This window comes from Bidens hawaiensis, unplaced genomic scaffold (genome assembly GCF_021521415.1).
Source record: "Bidens hawaiensis isolate Kalapana, Puna unplaced genomic scaffold, B.hawaiensis_p1.1 tig00038106_1, whole genome shotgun sequence".
NCBI lineage: Eukaryota > Viridiplantae > Streptophyta > Magnoliopsida > Asterales > Asteraceae > Bidens > Bidens hawaiensis.
The window spans coordinates 40,474-68,155 of NW_027496675.1; the positions used below are offsets into that span (position 1 = coordinate 40,474).

General features: G+C 35.4%; 1 protein-coding gene and 1 pseudogene across 2 annotated transcripts; both read left to right on the forward strand.

Annotated features, from left to right (window-relative positions):
- Positions 1-204: 204 nt before the first annotated feature.
- Positions 205-4,567, forward strand: LOC143590035 (protein TIFY 4B-like). The gene is made up of 8 exons (XM_077070636.1): positions 205-435; positions 516-655; positions 844-965; positions 2,284-2,374; positions 2,445-2,583; positions 3,473-3,538; positions 4,370-4,430; positions 4,507-4,567. The coding sequence occupies exons 1-8, from the start codon at positions 309-311 to the stop codon at positions 4,508-4,510; spliced, it is 750 nt and encodes a 249-aa protein (XP_076926751.1). The 5' UTR covers positions 205-308; the 3' UTR covers positions 4,511-4,567.
- Positions 4,568-22,435: 17,868 nt separating this feature from the next.
- Positions 22,436-27,435, forward strand: LOC143590032 (ETO1-like protein 1; annotated as a pseudogene). Its single transcript, XR_013145393.1, has 6 exons — positions 22,436-22,696; positions 23,200-23,971; positions 24,118-25,040; positions 25,150-25,441; positions 25,594-25,903; positions 27,071-27,435. The product of XR_013145393.1 is annotated as an ETO1-like protein 1 (transcript).
- Positions 27,436-27,682: the final 247 nt, after the last annotated feature.

The following is a 27,682-nucleotide window of genomic DNA, read 5'->3' on the forward strand; positions in this document are numbered from 1 at the left end:
GTAATAATGTAAAAAGAATAAAAATAACAATAAAAAAAGAAGGGTAGATAAGAGTACGTGGCAGTACGGGGTGGCAAGTTGCAGGCTTCCCATTGGATGAAGAAGACCTTCAAAAAAACTCACCTTAAATTAAATCATTATTATTGTCCCAAACCCAAACGACAACCCACCCCCCAATTTCTCGTTCATTCCCACAACACAATTACCATTACAATTACATTATTATGATGATTATTAATATTATTATCAAATTGGGGCTAATTCCTTCAACTTGATCCTCTTCAATTCAATTTCCCCCAATTTCCACCATGTCAACAACCGAGGATCCACCGTCCTCCGCCATCTCCGTCCTCGATAAACCTCTTCAACTCCTCACCGAAGACGACATTTCGCAGCTCACTCGCGAAGACTGCCGCCGTTACCTCAAACAAAAAGGTCACCTATTATTATTATTATCATTATTATTATTATTATTAGTGACTGAATTATGATGTGTTACGGTTATTGAAATTTAGGTATGAGACGGCCGTCGTGGAATAAATCGCAGGCGATCCAGCAAGTTATTATGCTCAAGGCGTTACTCGAACCGTCACCGGACTCAGACGAAGGTAGCCGGAAGATGTACATTAGTTCTCGGACTCCGGTCTCCGCTCGTGTACGGTTTAATTAACTTTTACCTAATTTTTTATTAGGAAATAGTAGATGCTATTATGCTAATTGTTGTTAATATAATATTGCTGTGCTTTATGCTTTTGAATATTATATGAATATATTATATTATAGTATTTTACTGTTTATTTTGTGATTAGGTTATTATTAATTATGTGGAGCTTTGAAATGTAGGTCCAGAAAGGAACAAGTGCCGATACGGAGATCTCGATTTCAGCGGAAGAATCAGTTCCTGGTCACCGGAATGATACCGAGAAGGCTGATTATTTGGGGGATAATGATTCTGCTCCGCCTCGGTAACTTGTTAAATCATCTTATGGCTATTAAGTGTAATGATTGTACATGTTTCATGGATGCGGATTTAGATTGTGAGCGAAGGAAGCTTTACTTTCATTACTATTGGTTTTAGTGGATTTTTATTTAAGCTAGACATCATTAGCTTCCATTAACAAATGAGTTAATTTTATGATTTCTGTAACCTCATTTCATCTTTTTCCCTTCTTGATTGTTGGTTAGTATTAGGAATGCTAGTTAAATATAGAAAGTGAACAGTTTAAGTTCAACTGAGCTTATATATTCTTTTACTGTCTTTTCGAGAGTGCAAGAATTTGCCCATTAATAAGGAAGGAAAAGATAGTTGACCTAATTCATTAGAAGTACTAGTTTAACTAGTTACAAATCTTATCCTAAATTATCAACTGCTGAAATTTCCCTCATTGGTTTCACTTAAGATTGACCTGTGAGATAAACTAGATCATGTTTAACTGGTTTGGAGCCTTTTGACCTGTAATCTAAGTTTTTCATAAATCTTATCAGTATACCTATATCTAATCCCAACTGATCTAGAAATCAAACTTGCTTCTTGTGAAGGATTTTATTTGCCTTTTGTTCATCAAAAGCTACAAAGTAATATGGAACGATGAGAAATTAGGTTACATCTAATCTATATCGCGTCTTTTTCATTAAGTTGATTTTTGCATTGAACAATTAGGTAGTGGGTTACTCACTTAGAGGAGGATTACATATTATAACTAATTGTAAATGGTTATAGAACAATAAAGATTCACTTCGTATCCTCATATGTTTCCTTCCTAAGTTAAGAGACTTGCAAGATTACAGCATTAATTGCAGTACCTCTTCTTTTTTCAAATTTAACCATGTTTAAAGATTTAGTTGCAATAGATTTACATCATATAGTTATCTGGAAAGGGTTATTAAATATGTCTCCTTTATTTGTATTTGAATTAAAATACAAGTAGCCCGAAATCTAAAATCATAAACGAGGTCCATTTGGGTGAATACATGAAGCTGATTTGTAGTCAATTTCATATATTACAGTAGTCATTTTCATATATTGCATCTGACAAGTTTATCTCACAATTTATAATTTAATGCTTAAAGTTACTAATTTCTATAGTAGCATATTTAGGCTTTTAACCCATTGATGAGACTAAGTGCACTGTTTATATTGGTACTAATGATGTCCATGGATTAGCTTTCATATCTATGTGTATGGTATACACACGTCCATTTGTCACTCGCAATAAACTTACATAACAGTGTAACACTAGCGGAAAAGTAACATGTTGCTAACTTTTTACCTGAATCTTTCAGGATTAATGGCGGGGCAGAAGAGACAAAAGGACAAATGACAATATTTTATAGTGGCAAAGTGAATGTATATGATGATGTCCCAGCTGATAAGGTATATGATTTGATGTATCTTATACAAACTCCAGTTTTAAACATTGATGTCACTAACTGAGCAATTTCAGGCACAGGCACTATTCCGGCTTGCTGCAAGCCCACTCCAGTTTCCTCAAGAAGATCCATTTGATGGAAACATGTTGCAAGCTCCAAGCATTAATGTGGGCCCGGATTTCTCTCCCTTGCTCCCTCCAGTTTTGCAAAGAGGTTGATTAATTTGTCGTTGATTATATTCCATGGTTCAACTAGGCCTGCAAACAATTGAACGTTCAGTGAACCGTTTGGCGGGAACTAGGAAGTTTATTTGTGTTCGTTTATTTAATAAATGAACGGACATGAACAGAACTTTTTGTTCAGTTAGTTAAACGAACGAACATGAACGCATGTCTTGTTTGTGAACGTTTGTTTATATGCGTTCACGTTCATTTTATGTTTGTTAGTTTACGTTTGTTTTAAGTGTGTTTGTTTATGTATTCATTTAAATTGTTAGGCCCTTTACAATTTAGTCTAGTTTTAATAGATTAAAATATCATACATGACACATTACAATTTTGTCTATTTTTTATTAATTTTTTAAGCCTGACACATTAATATTTACGTTTACTTCTAATTGGTGTTTGCTCAATTATGCTCGCCTGTAATCGTTCATCTATGTTCAATTATATTTTTTCGTTTACGTTTGTGACTTATTCATTTATACTATTAAAGAACGAACATAAGCGAACATGATCACATTCATTTTTTTAACGAATGAACACAAACAAGAAAACCTTATTCGTCTTCGATAGTCTGTTTGGTTAAAGTTAAACGACGAACATGTGCAGGCGTCGTTCATGTCCGTTCGGTTTCCTAGGTTCAAGTATGGTACATAGGAATTTATAGTTAATTATGCTGAACAATTGGTATTTAATAATTAAAACTATAATTGTTTCGGAGACCCTAGAAGTATTACCAAGTTCAGATTGATCAAAATAAAAATAAAAGTTTTTAATTCAGAAAGTAATTATAATGAAATGATATTTTAATTAAACAAATAAAAGTGTTTACGAGTATACTTCATGCGTTATTTCTGATTTGTAACATCTTTGCTTTACAGTGAGAATGACAGACAACTATCGGTTACACAAAGAAGAAAGCAACATATCGCGTGAAGATACCTCTGGTAACTATGCAAATTTTATAATAATATTTCTTCTTGCCTTTTATATATAAAAAATGTTGCATAATCTAATTTTTAAGAGAATTCCTCATGTTTCAAGCCTTGCATATTGATTGCTTTAATCATCAACTTGTTTGTGTTTCAAGATTATTTTATTTCTAACTAGTCCAAGAGTAAAATAAAATAAAAAAGTGAACTAAGAGATAGCTAAGGGTTTGCATTGGTGGGTTTGGGCTCAAATCGAACCAAAAACCGAAAGGTTTTTGAAAACCGTTGGCGAACTGGTTCACAATGGGTTTGGTTCGGTTTTTTAGTATTTTTGGTTTAGCCATCTGGACTAGGAATTTTTGGGTCGAAAAGAATGACCCAAAACAGTGAATCTTGGTCTAAACTTTGGGCCTAAAGTTTTGAGGCTACATTGTTTAGTAGTTTTTTCACAAATTACTTAATATTAAAAAATGAAAGTTATAATTCAAACGTTCATTAATAAAAGTTGGTTTTTACTGGTTCGATTTGGTTATAAAAGTCGGTTCAGGTTTTATGGTTTTCGGCACATGCAAAACCAAAACTAAAAAAAAACATCAAAGCAAATCGTTTGTTATTTCGGTTCCGTTATGTTGGGTATTTCAGTTATGGATTAGTTATTTCGGTTTCATGCACACCCTTAAAGGTAGTTAATCAAGTGGGTCGAACAAATCAAAAGTTGGGTAAAGTGTATTTTAAAATGCATGAACTACATCTTCTCAATTAGAAAACTTGATTATAGTTCAATGACTTATAATAATATTATTCCCCTTTACAATTTTATTTTACTTTTCAATTAAAATTTCTAAGCTGAAGGTTCATCAAGCAGAAAAGCCTCAGTTCAAAGGTATCTAGAGAAGCGAAAAGACAGGTATCTAAAAAATTAGTTAATTTATCATTTTATTTTCCAATATTTATGTTTGGTTTGGTTCTCACGTTCTTGTTAGTTGAAGGTTGAAGAGCAAGAGGAAAGGAGGAGATGTTTATGGTAATCACCATCAGATCGGGAACCATAACCTATGTGACAACCGCCAAAAAAATTAGATTAATCTGGTAATTATCTTAACCGTAATCGTGTATTAATTAGTAAAATAAATACATAGGAATAATATTTTTAGCCGAAGTTTTTGACTCTAGTTGAATTTTAAAATATGGAACCCGAAAAAGTTCAATTTTGTCGTATAGCTGACACAGTGCAGTTTGACACCGGGTAATATCTCAAAACGGATAAATTCACAAACGTGTCAAGATGACCTCGAAAAATAAAATTTTATGTTAGGATATTAGAGATAGTGTATAAACTTAATTTTAGAAGTTTCGAATCGCGAAAATTAGATGATCAAACATGGATGTGATGCTAGATGATCAAACATGGATGTGATGATATATTACTTGTTATTATATGTATATTTGCTGTACCAAATGGTTTGGTTTTGACATTGTGACTTAAATAGCTTGTCGGTGACTTTCACGATCGGAAAGTTCGACTTTTAAGGTGAACCGACATGAGTTTTTGGAACTGAATTAAAACAGCTCCTAAAGTCATAATATTCTTATATTTAACATAAGTTAAAGTATAAGAAAAGTCAAGAATAGCAAAACTTAAACCAACACGGTTCGTGTCGCGAAAACCGACACGAAAACGTTAAAAATTGGCATTTTTAAGAAATTGGCAACAAAATAAAAACCGAAACATTTTTATTGAAAAACCAATAAAAACTTGACTAAAAACTATATAAAAAGTGTTCTAGATAATTTAAAACTAAAAGTTTCATAAAAATGACAACCGGTTCGTTTTTAAGCTCAAAACCAACGAAACCGGCAAAACCGACAAAACCGATTATAATAGAGTCAAAATTTTAAATAAAATAATAACTTGAATTTTTCCAAAACACTCCAGCAACTAAAGGTAATAATTTTTATAAATTTTAATAATTAAATTAAATTATTAAATAAAACACTTATTAGTTGATTATTACTTGTTTATATTTTTAAGTATAGAATTATAAGATTATAAGTAGTAAACTTTATGTGTTATGTGCTTGTATGGATTTTTAGAATAAGAATATATATATTTTAGTCAAACCTAAAATTAACGAACGTGTACTAATATAGGAACGAGCGTTTATTCGAACACCGAAATCAAAGGTGAGTTCTTCCTCCGAAAAGCATATTGTATATCTATATTCGTATTTATATATATATATATATGTTTTGAAAACGCATTATACTACAAATTGTCGTTATTGTGGGATGAATCAATTTGGTTAAATAACTGTTAACCGAATTGAGGGCACAGAAATGTTGGTAGATCTATCGGGGTGACGCCCCCCACTTCCATTCGCGTTGGGTTAAAAGTGGGAATATTTCGAGTATGGTACGTTTCGAGTTATCAAATTGGTAGTCATACACGCGTTGTATTCTTAGCTAGTTTACAACTAACGCTTTTTGTGCTTAAAGGTAAAATGCGGGTTTCGTTATTGTGTTATACCGTGTTATGATCGGTTTTATTGGGAGTATAATGGCCGTACACCATTATATTCATGTGTTGTTTATATATAAATTGTTTATATTTATATAATAAGTTTTTCTTCTCAGGAATAACTCACCAACATTCGTGTTGACCCAAATATTATTTAAATATGCTTTGCAGGAAAGTGAAGGTTTCGAGGTGGCATGGAAACGAGAGCGTGGGGTGTTTGAACAAAAGTGTTGTGTTGTAAACCGTGCATCAGCACGTGTAATAAACTCTGATTTTGTAAAATGTTTCCTTATAATAAAAGATGATGCTTTTATTATTAAATGTTATTATTGTTGACTATCGGCATCTGTCATAACCCGAACGAATTAAAGTTAAGACTTCCGCTGTGTTAAGTTAAGATTTTCGGGGTGTGACAGAAGTTGGTACCAGAGCCAACAGTTATAGAGAATTAGAAAATATAAAGTTTTCTAAACTATAACGGTATGTTCAAACACGCGCTCCTTTCCCGCCTCTCGAAACGAAAAGGTAACAAAGATATATATATGATTGATTATTATTAACTTGAATTAATATGTTTATTCAGATGACGAACTCTGTGACGATCGTATCTGACTCCGATTTTAGTAGCAGCGGTACTCCACTATCACCGGTGGAGTGGCGTCCGGTAGTTGCATCAGGAGATGCCGGGTCTACTTCGAAAGCTACACCCTTGAAGGTGTACACCCAAAAAAGGACCAGGGCAAACCGTGATGCATCGGCCCCTGTCATTGCACTCCCATTAGCTGTGATCCCACCCTCTCCACCACCGCCTCCCTCAACGGAGCCTGTGGTCGAGGAACCCTCCGATCACGAGCTACTTATGGTTCTTCTTGCCAAGTTCTCAGCTTACGAGAACATCGTTCATAACATGGTGGACCGTGTACTTGCTATCGAGCATAAACAAGGTCTTGATGACCAAACCCGTGATGTGATGCACCAGTTAGATACAGAGCTCGAGTAAGATTGGAAGCTAAAAAAACGGAAGTGGGAGAGTCGTCCGGCTCTACAACCCAAAAATAAGTATTCCCGGATTAAAACGACGGACTTTGTTTTTTATGTTTTAGTTGTTATGTTTAGTATCGTTTATGTTTTAATAATGTTTGTAATAGTTATTTTTTCAATAAATAAAATGTTCGTCGTTATTAAAAAAGTAACAAAAATTAATCATTAGTAACAAAAGTAATTATAATAAAACAAATCAAAACTAAATATTAGTTGAACAAGTTACAAATAATTTTACCAAAACAAATAATTACAACTCTTCTTCGTCTTCATTCTCGTCTTGACCCTCGTCTTCGTTATCGGAAGAAACCCCGTCCTCCGCCTCCTCATCATGAATATGACGCTCTATTGGTATTTCGTCTTCAAAGTTCGCCTTGTGTTGTACACGATCCACCGCATCCAAATGGTCCTTTAGGCAAATGCAAACCTCTAGAGACTAGGGAGTTAGTTTTGTTCTTCGCATAGATAACACCCTCCCACTAAGAGAAAAAACCGATTCGGAAGCAACCGTTGAGGCTTGTACGGCAAGCAAATCACGAGCCATGGCGGATAGAATGGGAAATTCGTTTTGTTTACCTTTCCACCAAGCCAACAAATCAATATTGCGAATTTCGTCGACCGTTGCGCCCTCAACATAGTTTGCTCCACTATATCGACCAAGTTCGCTACTTGGTGTATTTCCTCTTTGCCTCTTAGATGCCGATTCACGAATTCCATTCATCAAGTTTATAAGTGGGTCATTGCACGGCCTACTAGTTGTTTTTTTCACAAAAGACGATCTCGTGCTTGGACCATACATTTGAAAATAATGGTCATAAAGGTCTTGAAGGTTTTTGTTGAACTTGTCCTTCGCTTCCGTCGACAACTTCGGGTCAATCTCGTGCATACCTAAGTTGTCGAATATTTCCTCAATCGTTGTTTCAACCCCATTAACATTCCAATAGGGGTTTAATGCGGCGGCACAAGTAAAGACCGGCGGTATGATTTCAAAATATTTTATGAACTTTTCTTTCATCACCGCAACAATATTTTCGAAGAGTTTGTTCTTCTCCGTAAAGCTTTTAAAAACACAAGACATATAATACAATTCTTGCAAAACCCAATAACTAGTAGGGTAATAGACTCCCGATAATTTTGTTGTTGACTTTTTGAACACGTCAAGATACTCCAACAAATAACCGACTTGGACCCAAACACTTTCCGGAAACATATCGGCCTCGCGTTCTTCAACAAGATTGTTATGAAAAGCTTGTAAAGTTTGGCGTTGGGCAAAAGCACACTTTAACATATGACAAGTTGAGTTCCAACGGGTTGGAACGTCCCAATTCGGCCCCAAATACTTTCTTTCAACCGACTTGCAATAGTTCTTATATTCAAGATGTCTTCTTTTACCACTTTTGAAGACATCTTGTAACATAAGTCTAAAGTATTTTAAATCATCACAAATGTTTTCATTGTCAAGACCTATTTGAACAACCAAGTTGATGATATGTGCAACACATCGGACATGAAAAAAATCCCCGAAACAAGGTGGTGAATATTTAATGACAAATTTTTCAGCCGCCTTAGTATTGTTTGAAGCGTTGTCAAACGAAATCGAAAATATTTTATTTCTCAAGTTGTAAGTCGTTATAACTTCATCAAGTAATTCAAACAATTTTTCGGCGGTATGTGGGAACAGGAAGTTTTCAAAAGCGATGGTGCGTTTCATCAATTGCCATGTCACCGGATCAACCCAATGAGCGGTGACACATATGTATGATTCGGGCAACCCGTGTGGTGCCGACCAAACATCGGTAATTAAACTAACCATGGCTTCTAAAGAATGAAAAGACTCGATTAACTCTTTTTTAGCACACTCCCACAACCTGATACAATGACGTCTTAAGGTGGTACGACTTACATGTGTGTATCTCGGTTGTAGAGTTTCGCGAATCAACGACGTCAACTCTGGGTCATCAAAGTGGTTAAACGGCAAACCTCGTTGAATAACGAACTTTGCCATTCTATCTTGAACTTGAGTCGTGTTGTAACGAAATAGTGTACCATCTTTACCCAAGTCAATTTGATCGGTCGCGCCAATCCCTTTCAACGCCTTGCAATATGGCTTCTCGATGTGCTTTCTCAAAGTAGAGTTGGAATCGTGCTTTAATATTGAACCACATAGTTTGCAACGAGCCTTTAGATAACCTTCGTCATCCACAATCAAATCCCAATTCTTCCATATGTCTTGGTTGCGGTTATGGTTGACTACCGTAACAACCCTTGGGTCCTCCGTAACCGGAACGGGGGCAACAAAAACACTCTTCTTAGCCTTCTTGTTAGTTTTTTTGATGGGTGCCATAATAATATTTAGTTGGATGGTCGGGTAAAGGAACGGGTTTGCTAAAGGAGTAGTATTTTAGTTTGTTTTTGAGTTTGGTGGTGAAACAAGTGATGGAAACAAGTTATATATAGGTTTGGGCATCAAAAACCGGTTCCAACGGCTATATTACCGTTGGAACCGGTTCCAACGGCTAATTTGTGTCTAAAAAACCGGTTCCAACGGCTATATTACCGTTGGAACCGGTTCCAACGGCTAGTTTGACTTTTGTTTGACCATTCAAAAAAAACCCGTCGGAACCGGTTTTTCCGGGTACGAACCGAACCGGTTCCAACTAAGAACCGAGTAGGAACCGGGTTGGAACTGGTACTGACATACAAATAGGAGAACCGGGTACGATTTTCGGGTACAAAAATACCCAAACCGGGTATTGTACCAACCGGGTTGGAACTGGAACCGGTCCCAGTTCGGTTCCACCAGTTAGGTTCCGGAACCGGTTTTTTTGTGCACGTCTAGATGTAACTTAACTTTGGAACATGTTGTTTTTTTTTGTGTGGTTGTGGTAAGAACTAGATATATGGTGGGTGACCAAGGTGTAGGTAAGTACACCTAATTTTGGTATTTTGGTACATTATGAAATCCCACTCTTTGATGATTATATTTATGTTTGTATTATTAATGATGCTATTTGATTCTTTACAAAAATATCACTTTTTCCAAAACTAACCAAAATTATATTTTTTTTCTAAAAAGAACATGGCGCCAAAAACAAGACGATCCACTAATAATCAAGCAACCGGATTACCTTCCTCTCAAGACGAGTTAGCTCAGCTAATCGCTCAACATGTAAATACGGCACTTGAGCAACATGAGGCTAATCGCAACGCAAGCCAAAACCCCCTAAATACAACTAATACTTCAAATGGAGAAGCACCTAGAACCGAAAATCTAAACGAAAACCCCTCAGGTAGCACGGTACGCGGGTGCTCATACAAAACTTTCCAAGGTTGCGGACTGAAAGAATTTACCGGTGCCGAAGGACCTTTGGAAATTATCCGGTGGATCGAGAAAATGGAATCTGTAATGAAAATCAGTGATTGCACTCCTCTCGAACGGATAAAATACCGAGTGTGCTCATTCCGTGATGAGGCACTCGAGTGGTGGAACTCCATAATTCAAAATCTTGGAGAAGATGCCGCTTACCGTCTAACCTGGGAAGAACTAAAAGAAATGTTGTTAAAGGAGTACTGTCCCCGAAACGAACTTCAGAAAATCGAATACGAATTCTGGCAGTTAAAGATGGAAGGTGCTGACATTGGAGGATATACTTCCCGATTCAACGCTTTGGCACGGCTAGTACCCCGACTAGTTACGCCTGAATATGCAAGAATCGAGAGGTACATTTGGGGCTTAGCTCCCGAGATCCGAGGATTGGTTACCTCCTCCAACCCAACCACTATCCAGTCAGCCCGAGAGCTGGCAAAATCTTTAACTAATAACGCAATTCGTATGGGAACTCTGAAAGACTTCGGTAAGAAAGCGACTACCGCCGAACCTGAACGAAAAACAGTTACCGAAAATCAGAAAACCGGAGAACTCAAACGAAAGTGGAATGGTAACTCAGGAGGACAGTTCAAGCGAAACCAAGGAGCACGAAGAATGTTTGCAGCAAACGCAAGAGGATCAGGACAAGGATCCACTTGTAACAGGTGTGGAAAGAGTCACAATGGGGAATGTTGGAAATGTCAGAAGTGTAATCGATTTGGACACCAGACTCAGTACTGTTTCAGTAAGGACTCTCCGTCCGGTTCAGGAAGCCGAACTCTCGAATGTTTCGAGTGCGGTGTCATCGGGCATTTCAGAAATGATTGCCCCAAACTCAAGGTACAAAATGCTAAGAGCAAGGCATTCGAGATGAACGCGAAAAAGGCCCGGAAAGACTCATCCGTAGTCACCGATACGTTTCTCGTTAATAATCATTATGCTTATGTACTATTTGATACTGGAGCAGATTTAAGCTTTGTTTCTGACCAATTCGAACCCCTTCTCGGTATTGAACCAAGCAAGTTAGACAATAATTACTCAATAGAATTAGCCAACGGGAAGCTAATTGAAACCAGTAAAGTTGTCCGAAACTGCAATATTCTGTTAGAAAACCTTAGGTTTCCAATCGATCTTCTACCCGTAGAGTTAGGCAGTTTTGATATAGTAGTAGGAATGGATTGGTTATCCAAAAATGGTGCTGAAATCATATGCTCCGAAAAGCTAGTTCGTTTACCAACCTCAACCGGTCAATTTCTGAGCATTCGAGGTGACCAGAGTAACACCGAGTTAAAACTCTCTAGTATCACAAAAACTCGCAAAATGTTAAGGAAAGGATGTCCCGCTTTTCTTGTCAATGTAGTCGACACAAAGGCTAAAGAGCGAAAGATAGAGGATATTCCTGTAGTACGGGATTTTCCAGAAGTTTTCCCTGAAGACTTGCATGGATTACCTCCTCAGCGTCAAGTCGAATTCAGAATCGATCTGGTTCAAGATGCCGCTCCGATAGCTCGATCTCCGTACAGATTAGCACCATCGGAAATGCAGGAGTTATCTAATCAGCTCCAGGAATTACTAGACAAAGGATTCATAAGACCAAGTTTCTCACCTTGGGGAGCTCCAGTCTTATTTGTGAAAAAGAAGGACGGTTCTTTTCGAATGTGTATCGATTACAGAGAACTGAACAAACTTACTATTAAGAATCGATACCCACTACCGAGAATTGATGATTTGTTTGATCAGTTGCAAGTATCAAGCTATTACTCAAAAATCGACTTGCGGTCCGGGTATCATCAGTTACGTGTTGCAGAAGAGGATGTTCCTAAAACCGCTTTCAGAACTCGTTATGGCCATTATGAATTCCTGGTCATGCCTTTTGGCCTAACGAATGCACCGGCTGTGTTCATGGATCTTATGAACAGAGTTTGTAAGCCATACTTGGATAAATTCGTGATAGTATTCATCGATGACATACTTATCTACTCACGAACCAAGAAAGAACATGAACAACACTTAAAACTGATTCTAGAATTGCTAAAAGAAGAGAAGTTATATGCCAAATTTTCCAAGTGCGATTTCTGGCTTCGAGAAGTTCACTTTTTAGGGCATGTAATCAATGAGAATGGTATTCTAGTTGATCCAACAAAAATTGAAGCAATTAAGAATTGGGAGACACCAAGATCACCCACTGGAGTGCGACAATTTTTAGGATTAGCTGGCTACTATCGTAGATTCATTGAAAATTTTTCTTCTATAGCTCAACCCTTAACCCAATTAACCCAAAAAGACAAGAAATATGAATGGACAGGAAAACAAGAAGGAGCCTTCCAATTGCTTAAACAAAAGTTGTGTAGTGCACCAATCTTGTCCTTACCAGAAGGTACCAATGGATTTGTAGTATATTGTGATGCGTCTCGCTTAGATCTTGGCTGTGTGCTTATGCAACAAGACAAGGTGATAGCATACGCGTCCAGACAACTCAAGGTGCATGAAAAGAACTACGCGACGCATGATTTGGGATTGGGAGCTGTTGTGTTTGCTCTTAAGATTTGGAGGCATTATCTGTATGGAACCAAATGTACAATATTTACTGATCACAAGAGTCTCCAGCATATCTTTGATCAGAAGGAGCTAAATATGAGGCAACGTCGATGGGTAGAATTACTCAATGATTACAACTGTGAGATTCGTTACCACAAAGGTAAAGCGAATGTTGTGGCTGATGCGTTGAGTCGAAAGGAAAGAGAAAAGCCTTTGCGTGTTCGTGCATTAGGATTGACGATTCAAACGAGTCTTACTACTCGAATTCGTGATGCACAGCGTGAAGCCTTGAAACCGCAAAATGTAAGGTTTGAGAAATTGCGAGGACTTGAAAATGAATTTGTCACAAAGTCTGATGGGACACTATATCTACTTGATCGAGTTTGGGTACCACTCTATGGAAATCTGCGTAATCTTGTTCTAGACGAAGCGCATAAGTCTGGATATTCGATCCACCCAGGATCAACCAAGATGTATAAAGATCTCCAAGAACATTATTGGTGGCCTAACTTGAAAAGAGACATAGCTGTGTATGTCAGCAAGTGCCTGATATGTTCCAAAGTGAAAGCTGAACATAGAAGACCGCCTGGACTACTGCAACAACCAGAGATCCCTCAGTGGAAATGGGATAATATTACCATGGACTTCATAACCAAACTGCCAGTTACGCCGCGAAGTTATAATGCGATTTGGGTAATTGTGGATAGATTAACTAAATTCGCTCATTTTATACCCATTAGAGAAAAAGACAGAATAGAGAAGTTAACTCAGCTGTATCTGAAAGAGATCGTAGCCAAACATGGAATACCGGTCTCAATCATTTCTGACAGAGATGGTCGATTTGTTTCTCGTTTTTGGCAATCTCTTCACGAATCCCTAGGAACTCGCTTAGATATGAGCACCGCCTATCACCCCCAGACAGACGGTCAAAGCGAGAGAACTATCCAAACATTGGAAGACATGCTGCGAGCCTGTATCATTGATTTCGGAAGTAGTTGGGATACTTATCTGCATTTAGCTGAATTCTCCTATAATAACAGCTACCACTCCGGTATTAAGGCTGCACCGTTTGAAGCTTTGTACGGAAGAAAATGTCGATCTCCTCTTTGTTGGGCAGAAGTCGGAGAAAAGCAACTTACATGTCCTGAAATTGTCCAAGAGACCACCGACAGAGTCTTTCAAATCAAGGATAGGTTAAAAGCTGCAGCCGACAGACAGAAAAGTTATGCGGATAATCGCAGGAGACCGTTGGAATTCCAGGTAGGAGACCAAGTGTTACTAAAGGTATCACCTTGGAAAGGCATAATCAGATTCGGTAAAAGAGGAAAACTTAGCCCACGATACGTTGGACCGTTCAAAATTACCGAACGAGTAGGGTCGGTAGCCTATCGACTCGACCTACCTTCAGAACTCAGTGGAATACACGACGTGTTTCACATATCCAATCTGAAGAAATATCTATCCGACGAATCGCTGATTGTTCCTATTGAAGACATAAGGATTGATGATAAGCTTCGATTTGTAGAAGAACCTATTGAAGTCATGGACTGGAAAATCCAGAAGCTAAGGCGTAACAGGATTAAGCTTGTCAAGGTTCGCTGGAATTCAAGACTTGGTCCCGAGTTCACGTGGGAACGTCAGGATCAAATGAAGGCGAAATACCCTCACCTCTTCCCAGAAGAAACCGAAACCAGCACTACATCCTAAATTTCGGGACGAAATTTCTAAAAGGATGGGTGAATGTGACAACCGCCAAAAAAATTAGATTAATCTGGTAATTATCTTGACCGTAATCGTGTATTAATTAGTAAAATAAATACATAGGAATAATATTTTTAGCCAAAGTTTTTGACTCTAGTTGAATTTTAAAATATGGAACCCGAAAAAGTTCAATTTTGTCGTATAGCTGACACAGTGCAGTTTGACACCGGGTAATATCTCAAAACGGATAAATTCATAAACGTGTCAAGATGACCTCGAAAAATAAAATTTTATGTTAGGATATTAGAGATAGTGTATAAACTTAATTTTAGAAGGTTCGAATCGCGAAAATTAGAAAACAAGTAACCGAAAGCCAGTAGAGGACACCGTAAGAGCCTGACATTAAGTTTATCAGAAAATTATGTTTTTAGGCAGACATTGACTGTAATCTAATTTCGCTCAAAGTCTGATAAAAATTATTAGAAACGGAAGTCGTTTGGCTAGATAAATTACGAGATACGTTAAACGCTAACACCTAGATATTATCACATGTCATTATTCAAAACCACCTCTCCCTCTCCCTCTCCCTCTCCCATCTCTCTCGGCCGCCACATACACATAACCCAACCCACCTCCCAAACCCACCAATGAAAAGCTTGCATGTAGGTATGCAATGATTGATAGGTTACTTGGAAGCTTCCCACTTGGACACATGCACACCCTATACCATCCAACTCACAACCCTATACCTCTCTCTCTCCCTTCATATAACCGGCCACCCCACCATCACCTTACAATCTCACATTTTCAAATTATCATACACACAACACTTGATTAGGAAGTCTTTGGTGGAAGTTTAAGCAAATTACAAGAAGTAGGAAGCCAAAGGAAGGATTATAGCCAACACAAGATCACATTATCACCTCCATAGGCACCAAATCCGAAATCCAAGGTAACCCACTTCAAAGATTTGTGTATATTAGTTGCTATTTGATGTTTAAAGCTTGATTTTAGTATGTTTGGTAGTGTACATGCAAGTATAATATGGATATATGCATGTATGTATGTGACCGTGAGTTTGCATATGAATGTGTAAGATGGGTTTTGTTGATTATAGGACTTGTTATGGTTGCATTTTAGCTTGTATAGATTGTCCATATTGATGTTACTTGAGTTTGTTTAACAAATGGGTTTAGGTATTGTTTTAATATTGGAAGTAAATGTATAAATGGTCAAAAGATTGGAAATGGATTATGGGTAAAAACACCCATTAGAACCATAGGTCTTGATTTGGGGTGTTGGATTGAAGTTGTAAGCTTGTTAAATGGTAAAATGGTTAAAGAAAGAATGATAATTTTGAAAACCCATATACTTGATTACTTGAAAAAGTTGTAATAATAATGGTTTTGAAAGGATATTGGAAAAGGGTTGACAAAAGTGTAGGGATTTGATCTTGTTGGAAAGTTACTTACACATGCAAGTAATACAAAAATTTGATTTTTGATCATAAAGCTCATACTTGTCTTATATGGAGTGAAAATGACAAACTAAGTGATTGAATGAGACATATGGAAAGGAATAAAATCTACTAGAAGTACTAGGATGCATGAAACATGATAACTTAGATAAACAAGAGTTTGTGTTAAACTTACTAATAAAGGAAACTTTGTAAATTGTACAAGATGTTTTGCAAAATGATTTGATAAGTGAACATAATCTTGTGTGGATGATTAAAGACTTGTGGTTAGGATTACTTTAGTAAACTCTATTGTAAAGATTGTTAGTATGATAATAAGGTTATAAAAAATTGCTACTTACTAGTAATAGAAACTTTGTTGTTAAAGAAATCAAGAATGTGTTTGTTAAAGGATAACAATGGGTTGAAATAAGATGTTAATATGGGTTATTAAGATCTGAAAATTTTGGTACATAGACACCTTGTAGAGATTGTAGAAATAACATGTATATTGTATAGTTGAAAACTTAAGCTAAGGCTTGAGCATGTGTAGTTAAAAATTTGTTTTGTGTGCATACTTGATGCTAGATGATCAAACATGGATGTGATGATATATTACTTGTTATTATATGTATATTTGCTGTACCAAATGGTTTGGTTTTGACATTGTGACTTAAATAGCTTGTCGGTGACTTTCACGATCGGAAAGTTCGACTTTTAAGGTGAACCGACATGAGTTTTTGGAACTGAATTAAAACAGCTCCTAAAGTCATAATATTCTTATATTTAACATAAGTTAAAGTATAAGAAAAGTCAAGAATAGCAAAACTTAAACCAACACGGTTCGTGTCGCGAAAACCGACACGAAAACGTTAAAAATTGGCATTTTTAAGAAATTGGCAACAAAATAAAAACCGAAACATTTTTATTGAAAAACCAATAAAACTTGACTAAAAACTATATAAAAAGTGTTCTAGATAATTTAAAACTAAAAGTTTCATAAAAATGACAACCGGTTCGTTTTTAAGCTCAAAACCAACGAAACCAGCAAAACCGACAAAACCGATTATAATAGAGTCAAAATTTTAAATAAAATAATAACTTGAATTTTTCCAAAATACTCCAGCAACTAAAGGTAATAATTTTTATAAATTTTAATAATTAAATTAAATTATTAAATAAAACACTTATTAGTTGATTATTACTTGTTTATATTTTTAAGTATAGAATTATAAGATTATAAGTAGTAAACTTTATGTGTTATGTGCTTGTGTGGATTTTTAGAATAAGAATATATATATTTTAGTCAAACCTAAAATTAACGAACGTGTACTAATATAGGAACGAGCGTTTATTCGAACACCGAAATCAAAGGTGAGTTCTTCCTCCGAAAAGCATATTGTATATCTATATTCGTATTTATATATATATGTTTTGAAAACGCATTATACTACAAATTGTCGTTATTGTGGGATGAATCAATTTGGTTAAATAACTGTTAACCGAATTGAGGGCACAGAAATGTTGGTAGATCTATCGGGGTGACGCCCCCCACTTCCATTCGCGTTGGGTTAAAAGTGGGAATATTTCGAGTATGGTACGTTTCGAGTTATCAAATTGGTAGTCATACACGCGTTGTATTCTTAGCTAGTTTACAACTAACGCTTTTTGTGCTTAAAGGTAAAATGCGGGTTTCGTTATTGTGTTATACCGTGTTATGATCGGTTTTATTGGGAGTATAATGGCCGTACACCATTATATTCATGTGTTGTTTATATATAAATTGTTTATATTTATATAATAAGTTTTTCTTCTCAGGAATAACTCACCAACATTCGTGTTGACCCAAATATTATTTAAATATGCTTTGCAGGAAAGTGAAGGTTTCGAGGTGGCATGGAAACGAGAGCGTGGGGTGTTTGAACAAAAGTGTTGTGTTGTAAACCGTGCATCAGCACGTGTAATAAACTCTGATTTTGTAAAATGTTTCCTTATAATAAAAGATGATGCTTTTATTATTAAATGTTATTATTGTTGACTATCGGCATCTGTCATAACCCGAACGAATTAAAGTTAAGACTTCCGCTGTGTTAAGTTAAGATTTTCGGGGTGTGACAACCTAAATGAACAGTCGAGCAGGAGCGCCACTTGCTCCCCCACCGCCACTTGTCAGACCACCAGACACCCCTAACCGCTTTAGCTAAATTTAAGTCTCTTTCCCATCCTTGCTGACAAAAGGTAACAGAACTGCTTTTATAAAAAAAATTATGTTAATTAAATAAACAGATGATTCGTTTGGTTAATTGGGTTGAATATCACCCAATGTATATTTATTAAATGCATACAGAGTACAACATTTTAAACAGTTATGTTCCAAAAAATTAGATGATCCGTTTTGACCCGTTACCCAACCTGCTTGACCCACCCATTTTTCCGTTTCTATGTATATCATTACATCTTAAAGTTATTAACATTATGTTATTTGCATATCGCATTCATTATACCACTTTTTTCACTAAATGTTGCTAATCACTTGTATATAGTTATTTAACAATCTGGATAAACCATGTACCGTCCCTACTCCCTAGGGGTGTGAATTTCTGATAGACATGAACCTAACCCGAAGTGGGTTTGGGTTTAGTCTAAACGGGGTCGGGTCAGCCAGTTTTAAGTTGAATCCGTGAACATGTTTGGATAAGCGAGTCGCGTTCGTGTCAACCTGGTACATGGGCTGACACGTGTAACCACTTTATATATATTTTTTAGTTTTTTAAATGTGTTTCATATAATAACTTAACTATTTGGGTATTTTTGTTGTTAAAATGTAAAATTTTAAAAATAAATTGCCAATAGTTTAATCATAACTGCTTTATAAAAGTAAAAAAAATTTGTAAGTTGTCGGGTTAAATGGGCCCGTGTTCGTGGTCATGCGTGTGACAGCATTTTTGGGTTTGCGTCGTGTTTAGGTTCGACCTGCCAACCTCACGAACATGTTCAGGCAAGTAGCTCTATCACCTAGTCCTAAGGGTGGCAATTTCAACTCACATATGTGAAAACGGGTTGAGTTTGGTTTTCTTTTAATGTGAACGGTTCAAATGTGTTCATTTAAAACCTTACCAAAAAAGGAAACGAGTTAAATGGGTTGAGCACTTGAGCAGGTTAAAAGTAGCCCATGACATAATTTGTGTTTGTAACCCCCCTGCATTGTATTGGATTTCAATCCGGGCAACTTTCAACCCGTTTGACCTGAGCGTTGGGCAGTCAACCTATAAATGACATGACATGTTTTGAGTTTGTGCAGGTGCCCGTTCCTTTGAAGATGACGAAGGATGCCAGAAACTTTTAAGGATACATAGTTAATAGAGTGGAGTATCCTTAGTTTAATGCTTTTAGGATTTCGGAGATTTCATAGTTTTGCCAGATTCAGATTTCTTTAAATTCTAATTTTTTTAATCGATTTTAATTCCTTCAAAAATATTCCCATAACTTTAAGTCAGTTATGTTTTTAAGTTTGAAAATTGGATTTTAACGATCCGTGACTCGCCACCCTTTCTTTCTTTTCTTTTTTTTAAAAAAAGCCCAGCTATTTGAAACATTGACGAGTCATTGAACACCTCATCATCTCCGTTCTACCCTAAGGAGGAACCTATTATAGTTGAGAAAACCCCTTTATTTTTATTTTTGTCATAGGTAGAAGTAGAACTTGAACTCATAAAAAATTCCCTTTTTTAAATGAAGTCTTTTGGTGTTATATCTCAATTCTCGACTACTTAGGATGGGGATCATGGGCCAAATATTTGACCAATAAATTCATAAATTTCTCTTTCGTTACGGAAATGTAACTCCGTGTGCCCACAATGAATAATTCCTTGTTTTTTCCATCTCAATAAGAATGCTTTGAACTGTTCTAAAACAACATGAAGGAAAGTTATGAGTACACGAAGTTAGTTTCCGTTAGGGATTGTCTTTTGCAATGAAAGTGGAAGATAAGAAAATTCCAATTTGCCTAAAATTAAATTATAAGAACTATGATTAATCTCATATATACTCTTACAAATATTATAAGCATCATATATACCTAAGTAAAACTTAAAATATTATGTATATTCTTACAAATTAACTAAAATATCATATATCTCGTTATAAAACAATTAGAGTATCATATATACCCTATTCATTAATAATAATTTAATAAATGACCATTTTACCGTTATTTTTCAAAAAAAAAAAAACATTCATATATGCCCATTTTTTAACGAATAGATCGTTCTACCCCTTTCCATTACATAATGTGTTTACACCCTATGTTATTATTTTAATTTTAGTTGACGTTTCTCACATTTAACGACAACCAAATGTCTCTCGTCACTTCTTCAAAATTACAAACCATTCGAAGGTTTATCGCATCGAATGGTCTACATTGTAAACCTTTTATCGCATCTAATCACTTTTTAAATTTTTTATTGAATTGGGTATATAATATATATATATATATATATATATTAACTTTGTAATGGCATATATGATATTTTTAGTTTTGCATGGGTATATATGATATTTTAATATTTATAAGGGTATATATATTAATAAATAATCCAAAATTATTCGGTTGTGAGATTTTAAACATTTAAGTTTGGTTTTCTTAGTTTTCCAACTTTCTTTCTATCCTCTTGATCCATTTCATTTACAACTTGTTTGTAGCGTATTCTTCGCATTTGAAGCACATACCCTCGACCTACTTGTCTCAAAACTCCGATTTACTCATTATGTTGACTGCAAGAACAATCAGCATGGGATAACACCTCTTTGACCGCTCACCACAGTAAATAGTTAACGACTTGGTCCAAATTAAATCTCTGTAGTATCAATTCGGAAGCTCATTACGAAAAGTCTTACAATGTTGAATTGTGCCCGGTCAAATTAGTAAAACAAACAAATTATAATATGGTAAAAATAATAAAAAAGAAATTACATTATTTATTGTATTTTGAATCAAGAAAAATGAAGCATACAAACATCTTTAGAGACGCTAACGTAATATGAACAAGACATGAATCATTACATAATTAGGGTCAACAAATGAATTATATGTTTTATTTGTGTCCATCCATGACGTGCGAACATGCATTCGATCTTCACATTAGCAAAATGTTCTCTTCGATTATATAGAGCTGATAGTTGAAACATATACGAAAGAGGTTGAAAAAAAAAGAAGAATACGAAAATGGTTAATTATATGCTCACCAATTATATATGTTAACTAAAATGTACACATAAGTAGAAAATGTGTGATATAAGTTATTGTCCATAATTTTTAAAATATATATAATTTAAAAGTAAAAGTTATAAAGTGTGTTAGATGCATACTTATACATAAATATCAGTCATGTGTACTCTTAGATATATTTAGTCACATATACAGTAAATATATAATCAACATAAAACTCACAAGCAATACATTAATTAATAAACGTACCCCACCAATCACTCCTCACTTCTATGTGATTGATTCACTTTTAACTGTAGAATTGTTCTTCAAATCTTTGAAACAAAACCAGTCCTGTCATTAACAAACCCAATCTTTCTACCCCTCTTGAACTTGTACAACGTGCATCAACACTTGTACTCTCTGCTGGCACTAATAAACTCCTCAACTCTATGCAGCTGCAATCTTTATGTTTTCCAACGGGAAAAAGGCAGTGGGAAATTGAATAGAAGAAAACAAAGAAAAAGGTGAAACCTTTTAAATTACCCCCAAAAAAAAAAGATTGAATTTTTATTGAGATTCTTTCACTTTGAGCTTGTGGGTTTTGTTCATCAAAATCACTAGATTAGTGGGTTTGTTTTGTTTTTTTGTAATTCATTATTTGGTGAAGAAATTTTGTATCTTTACTCTAATCCAAACAAGGTTAGTAACCACTTGTTTTTTTGCTGTTTGTATTTTATTAGGTTAAAAGATTTGGTAAGTTTAATGTGGTTTTGCTTTGTTTTTTTGCAGAGATCCTGTGTAATTATTTAAGGAAACACAAACCACTTTTTTGGTATAGTTATTCTAATCATCAGCAAATTAAGAGAATTTGTTTTAAAATTAGGGATTTTGAGGGTTGATTGTTGTTAATTTATTCAATTTTAAGAATTTTTCCCTCAAAAATCTAATTTGGTTGTTGTGAAGATCTGTGATGTTTCTTATCACCAATATATTCAAGTTTCTAATTTGAGATTTTAAATTTTCTTTATTATTCAAGTTACAGAATTTTGCCTAAAAAAATCCGCTAATTTGGATATTTTTTTTATCATCAAGTTTCAAATTTGGGAATTTTGAGCTTATAAATGTTCCTGATTCATTCCAGTTGCAAAATTTTCCTCGAAAAACCCTAATTTGGATATTATTGTGGAGCTCTTGGAAACTGTTCATCTGTTATGCTCCATGAAGACATTCTTCCCATCTGAATCTTGTAAAGAATCACATCTAAATGCTTTGAATCCGCAATCATGGCTGCAAGTTGAAAGAGGAAAGCTTTCAAAAGTTTCACCTCACTCTCCTTCTTCGTTGTAAGCTTTCCGTTTGCTGTTTTGATGGTCATTTTGAATATTCAATAAATGGGGTGTTCGTGTTCGTTAAGAAAATGAACATGCTCGTGTTGTTTATGTTTATCCGTTAACATTGTAAACAAACAATTCACGAATGTAAAAGAACGAAGCTAAAACCCGTTAAAAGTAATGTGGAAAACAGTGTGTTGGCCTAAAAAGTTACTAGAACTATATTAATTTGTAATGTCAAACAATTTAAAATGAATACATTAACGAACGTAACCGATTAAACTAATACAAACGTAAGCTAACTTACATAAATGAATGTAAACAAGCGTTCACGAAAAAAAAACTGAGCAAACGAGACATGTGTTCGTGCTTGTTCATTTAACTAAATGGACAAACTTTTTTGTTCATATTCGTTTGTTAATTAAATAAATAAACTTCCCATTGAAAATTGTACACTGAACGTTCTGCTCATTTAGAGGCCTGCTTTTAATTGTGTTTACTTATGTTATTTGCAGAGAATCTTTAATCAAAGTCCCCGATCCATCAATTCTACCCTATTTTAAACCTGTCGATTATGTAGAAGTGTTAGCACAAATCCACAAAGAACTCGAATCATGCTCTCCGCATGAGCGGTCAAGCCTTTATTTATTACGGTTTCAAGTCTTTAAAGGCCTCGGTGACGTTAAACTAATGAGAAGAAGCCTTAGATTAGCTTGGCTCAAAGCAAGCACAGTTCATGAACGCCTCGTTTTCGGGGCATGGTTAAAATATGAAAAACGAGGTGAAGAACTTATATCGGATATACTCTCTTCTTGTGGAAAATGTGCAAACGAGTTTGGATTGATAGACATTGGTTCTGAGCTCCCGTCTGTAGCAATGATGAATCAAACGAATTGTTTATCGGGAACCGTTGTGTTTCAAATCGGGGATGAAAAGATAGTTTGTGACAGACAAAAAATGGCGGCTCTTTCATTTCCATTTCGTTCTATGCTTAATGGGTGTTTTATAGAATCGGTTTCAGAGGTTATTGATTTGTCGAAAAACTACATTTCACCAATGGGTATGAAGGTGATTAGTGAATTTAGCTCAACCGGTGTTTTGCCTGATTTACCAACAGATCTTTTACTTGAAATCACGGTGTTTTCAAGTAAGTTTTGTTGTGAGAATCTTAAAGTTTCCTGTGATAGGAAACTTGCAACACTCATTTTATCAAGAAACGATGCGGTTGAGCTTATGGAATATGCTCTAGAAGATAATTGCCCGGTTCTTGCTGCCTCTTGTTTGCAGGTTGTTATTATTTATTTTGAAACACGTCATGAAATTCGCGGGTTTGAGTCATGTTCGGGTTGGTGTTGGTTGAACACGCCAACCCGCGAACACGACTTGTTTAAACACAGTCTTCGGATATTTATTTCCCAGTTTCTTTTACACAGGTTTTCCTTCAAGAACTTCCAGTTTCTCTTAACGATGAACACGTAGTTGACTTGTTGACTAATGTCAACCATCTGCATAGATCGGTTATAGTGGGGTCCGCTTCGTTTTCGCTCTACTGTTTATTAAGCCAAGTTGCTATGGATCTTGATCCGGGGTCCGATAAAGCTGCCCGCTTTTTGGAACAATTAGTCAACTCCTCAGAAAAAAGTCAACAAAAAATGGTGGCGTGTCACATGCTGGGATGTGTGAAGTTACTCAAGAAGGAGTATAACGAAGCCGAGCGTTTCTTTCAGGCTGCATTGAGCGAAGGCCACGTTTATTCTATCACGGGTTTGACCAGAATTGGTCAAATCAAGGGTGAAAAGGTTGAATCTTATAACAAACTCAGCAAGATTATTTCAAATTACACACCTTTAGGGTGGATGTATCAAGAAAGATCGCTATACTGTGAAAATAATGAAAAACGATTGGAAGATCTTGAAAAAGCAGCAAACTTGGACCCGACTTTAACGTACCCGTACATGTACCGCGCGGCTACATTAATGAAAAAGCAAAATGTTCAAGATTCGATGGCGGAAATTAACAAGATTCTTGGTTTTAAGCTTACAGTTGAGTGTTTGGAGCTGAGGTTTTGTTTTAATTTGGTTGTTGAAGATTATGAATCGGCGATTCGTGATGTGCGAGCGATTGTTACTATTTGTCCTGATTATAGGATGTTTGAAGGGCGGGTCCCGGCGACTCAGTTTCAAACGTTGGTTCGTGAGCATGTTGTAAGTTGGACAAGTGCAGATTGTTGGTTACAGTTGTATGATCGGTGGTCAGCTGCTGATGACATCGGGTCACTTTCTGTGATATATCAGATGTTGGAGTCGGAAACGGCTAAAGGTGTCTTGTATTTTAGACAGTCTTTGCTTCTACTCAGGTATTATATTATTATTATTATTATTATTATTATTATTATTATTATTTATGCTTTGACATTTGCAAACTGAATGCAGTTTATACTAAATTTCTTGTTAATCTTAATTCAGGTTAAATTGTCCGGAAGCAGCGATGCGGAGTTTACAGTTGGCACGCCAACATGCATCGAGTGAACACGAACGCTTAGTTTATGAGGGTTGGATATTATATGACACAGGCCATTGTGATGAAGGGTTGAAAAAAGCCGATGAGTCTATTAAGTTGAATAGATCTTTTGAAGCCTTTTTTCTAAAAGCGTATGCTTTGGCGGATTCTAGCCAAGATCCTACTTGTTCTTCAACCGTTGCAGCACTTCTTCAAGACGCCCTTAAATGCCCTTCCGATAGGCTTCGCAAAGGCCAGGTTTGAACAATCTTTATTTTTAAAACTTGACCCGTTTACCTAGATGGGTCGATTTGGATTGTTTTATCTTTAACGGGTTAAATGGGTTGATAATCCAAGATTTAGCAATCATTAATATTAACATTTGAAGACTGACACTTAAAACATTGCAGGCGTTGAACAATCTAGGAAGCGTTTATGTAGATTCCGGGAAACTAGACCTTGCAGCTGATTGCTACATTAATGCGCTTAAAATAAGGCACACACGGGCCCACCAGGGACTTGCTCGGGTTCATTATTTAAGAAATGACAAGTCTGCTGCTTTTGAGGAAATGACAAAACTAATTGAGAAGGCGCGGAATAATGCGTCTGCATATGAAAAGAGATCCGAGTATTGTGAACGTGAACAGACGAAGATCGATCTTGAAATGGTCACTCATTTGGATCCTCTTCGGGTTTATCCTTACAGATATCGTGCAGCAGGTTATTTCGGTCATTTACTTTTGAACGACTGGTTAAATAAAAAAAGAGCCTAAAAGGAAACTTGTTAAACGGGTCAAAAGTAGGAGTAAACGAGCCAAGCTGCTACTAAGCTACGTGAGATCGGTTCTCAAGAGTTGAGCCAAAGCTTAAGCGAGCTTGAGCCTAAAAATAAGCTTGTTATTTATATAATATTTATTTAATATATTATTATATAAAGTTATTATAAAAATAACTAAATGATATATATTATGTTATCTAGAAAAGTTATAATTAATATATATATATATATATACAGGATCATGAGAGAACTTTTTTGAAATTGAGAACTATGAGAACCATTTTGGACCACAAAAATCCCAAAAATAAAAAAAATCATAAAATAAAAAAAAACACACAAATGAAAAAAGTAAAAAAAACAAAATTCTTATTTTAAAATCCCGGTTTCATAAAAAAAACTCGGTTTTGCTAAATTATATACACATATGTATAATATATACATATATGTACATTTACATGTTTTTATACACATATGCATAATTTAAGATAAACGATACTGTACATATGTGTATATTACGTAACTAAATATTAAATAAAATTATACATATGTGTATAATACGACCTTTTTTTTAATGAAACCGGAATGAAATATAGAATTTTGGTTTTTTTTACTTTTTAAAACCTTTTGTTATTTTTTGTTTTATGATTTTTTTAAATATTTTTTTTAAATGTGTTTTTAGTGGTCTAAAATGGTTCTCAAAATTCTCAATTTGCAAAGGGTTCTCTTAGAATCCTTACCATACATACATACATATATATATATAAAATAAAAACTTATAATTAAAATATATAATAATGATTATAATTGCATATAAATTAATAAAGAAATAATAAACGAGCCAAACTTGTGTTGAAAAACTACTAACAAGCTAAGTTCGAGCTTTGGAATTGAGCTTGAAACGAGCCTAGCTTGAGCTGGAGCCTAGTTGGGCTCGGCTCGACTCATTTACACCTCTAGTCAAAACATATAAATATATGGTACAAGTCGGGTTAGGTTGTTGACCAACACACTTTTCGTTAAAAAATTACCATGTCAGATACGAAACCCCTTAGATTTTTTTTTAATATTCTTATGGGGCCCACTTAAATTCGGTTGTGGTCAAATGTCAGTCTTGATGGACAATCATAAGGAGAAAGAAGCGATAGCGGAGCTATCAAGGGCGTTTGCATTCAAAGCATACCTAATAAATAATATTGCATTTACGGGCAGCGTTTCATGAACATATTGGGGATGTTTTGGGTGCCATGCGGGACTGCCGGGCTGCCCTGTCTTTTGACCCGAACCATCAAGAAATGCTTCAACTTCGAAGCCGTGTAAATTGCCAAGAACCCTAACTATTAAACAAATTAGTGAGTTTATATGCAATGTTACACAAAGATAGGTTTTTTGGTTTGTGTATGTTGAAAATGTAAAGACTTGATGAGTATGTAAGTTGTAAAGATCAATGTCTGTGCATTAATATGTGTTAAATCCATTGCTTGCTTTAAAAAATAAAAATAGTCCCCTTATTTAAATGATGTTATGTTTTTGCCAAAAATTAGCACAAAGTTGTAAACCATTTCATTACGATCTCAAGAGTCAAGACCATTGGCATGTAAGTACAACACTAATAAATAATATTTTGTAAGATTATGAAATGTATCCTATTGTTCGGCCCAACAATATGTTAGGTTAATAACAAAAATTAGGCTGATATCGTATATTTTGTTTAGGTAAAAATT

Excerpts from the sequence above, each read along its gene's own strand:
- LOC143590035 (XM_077070636.1), top strand. The coding sequence starts at position 309 with ATGTCAACAACCGAGGATCCACCGTCCTCCGCCATCTCCGTCCTCGAT. Across the intron at positions 966-2,283 it reads AATGATTCTGCTCCGCCTCG|GATTAATGGCGGGGCAGAAG; the intron begins GTAACTTGTTAA and ends TGAATCTTTCAG. Across the intron at positions 2,584-3,472 it reads CCCTCCAGTTTTGCAAAGAG|TGAGAATGACAGACAACTAT; the intron begins GTTGATTAATTT and ends TTTGCTTTACAG.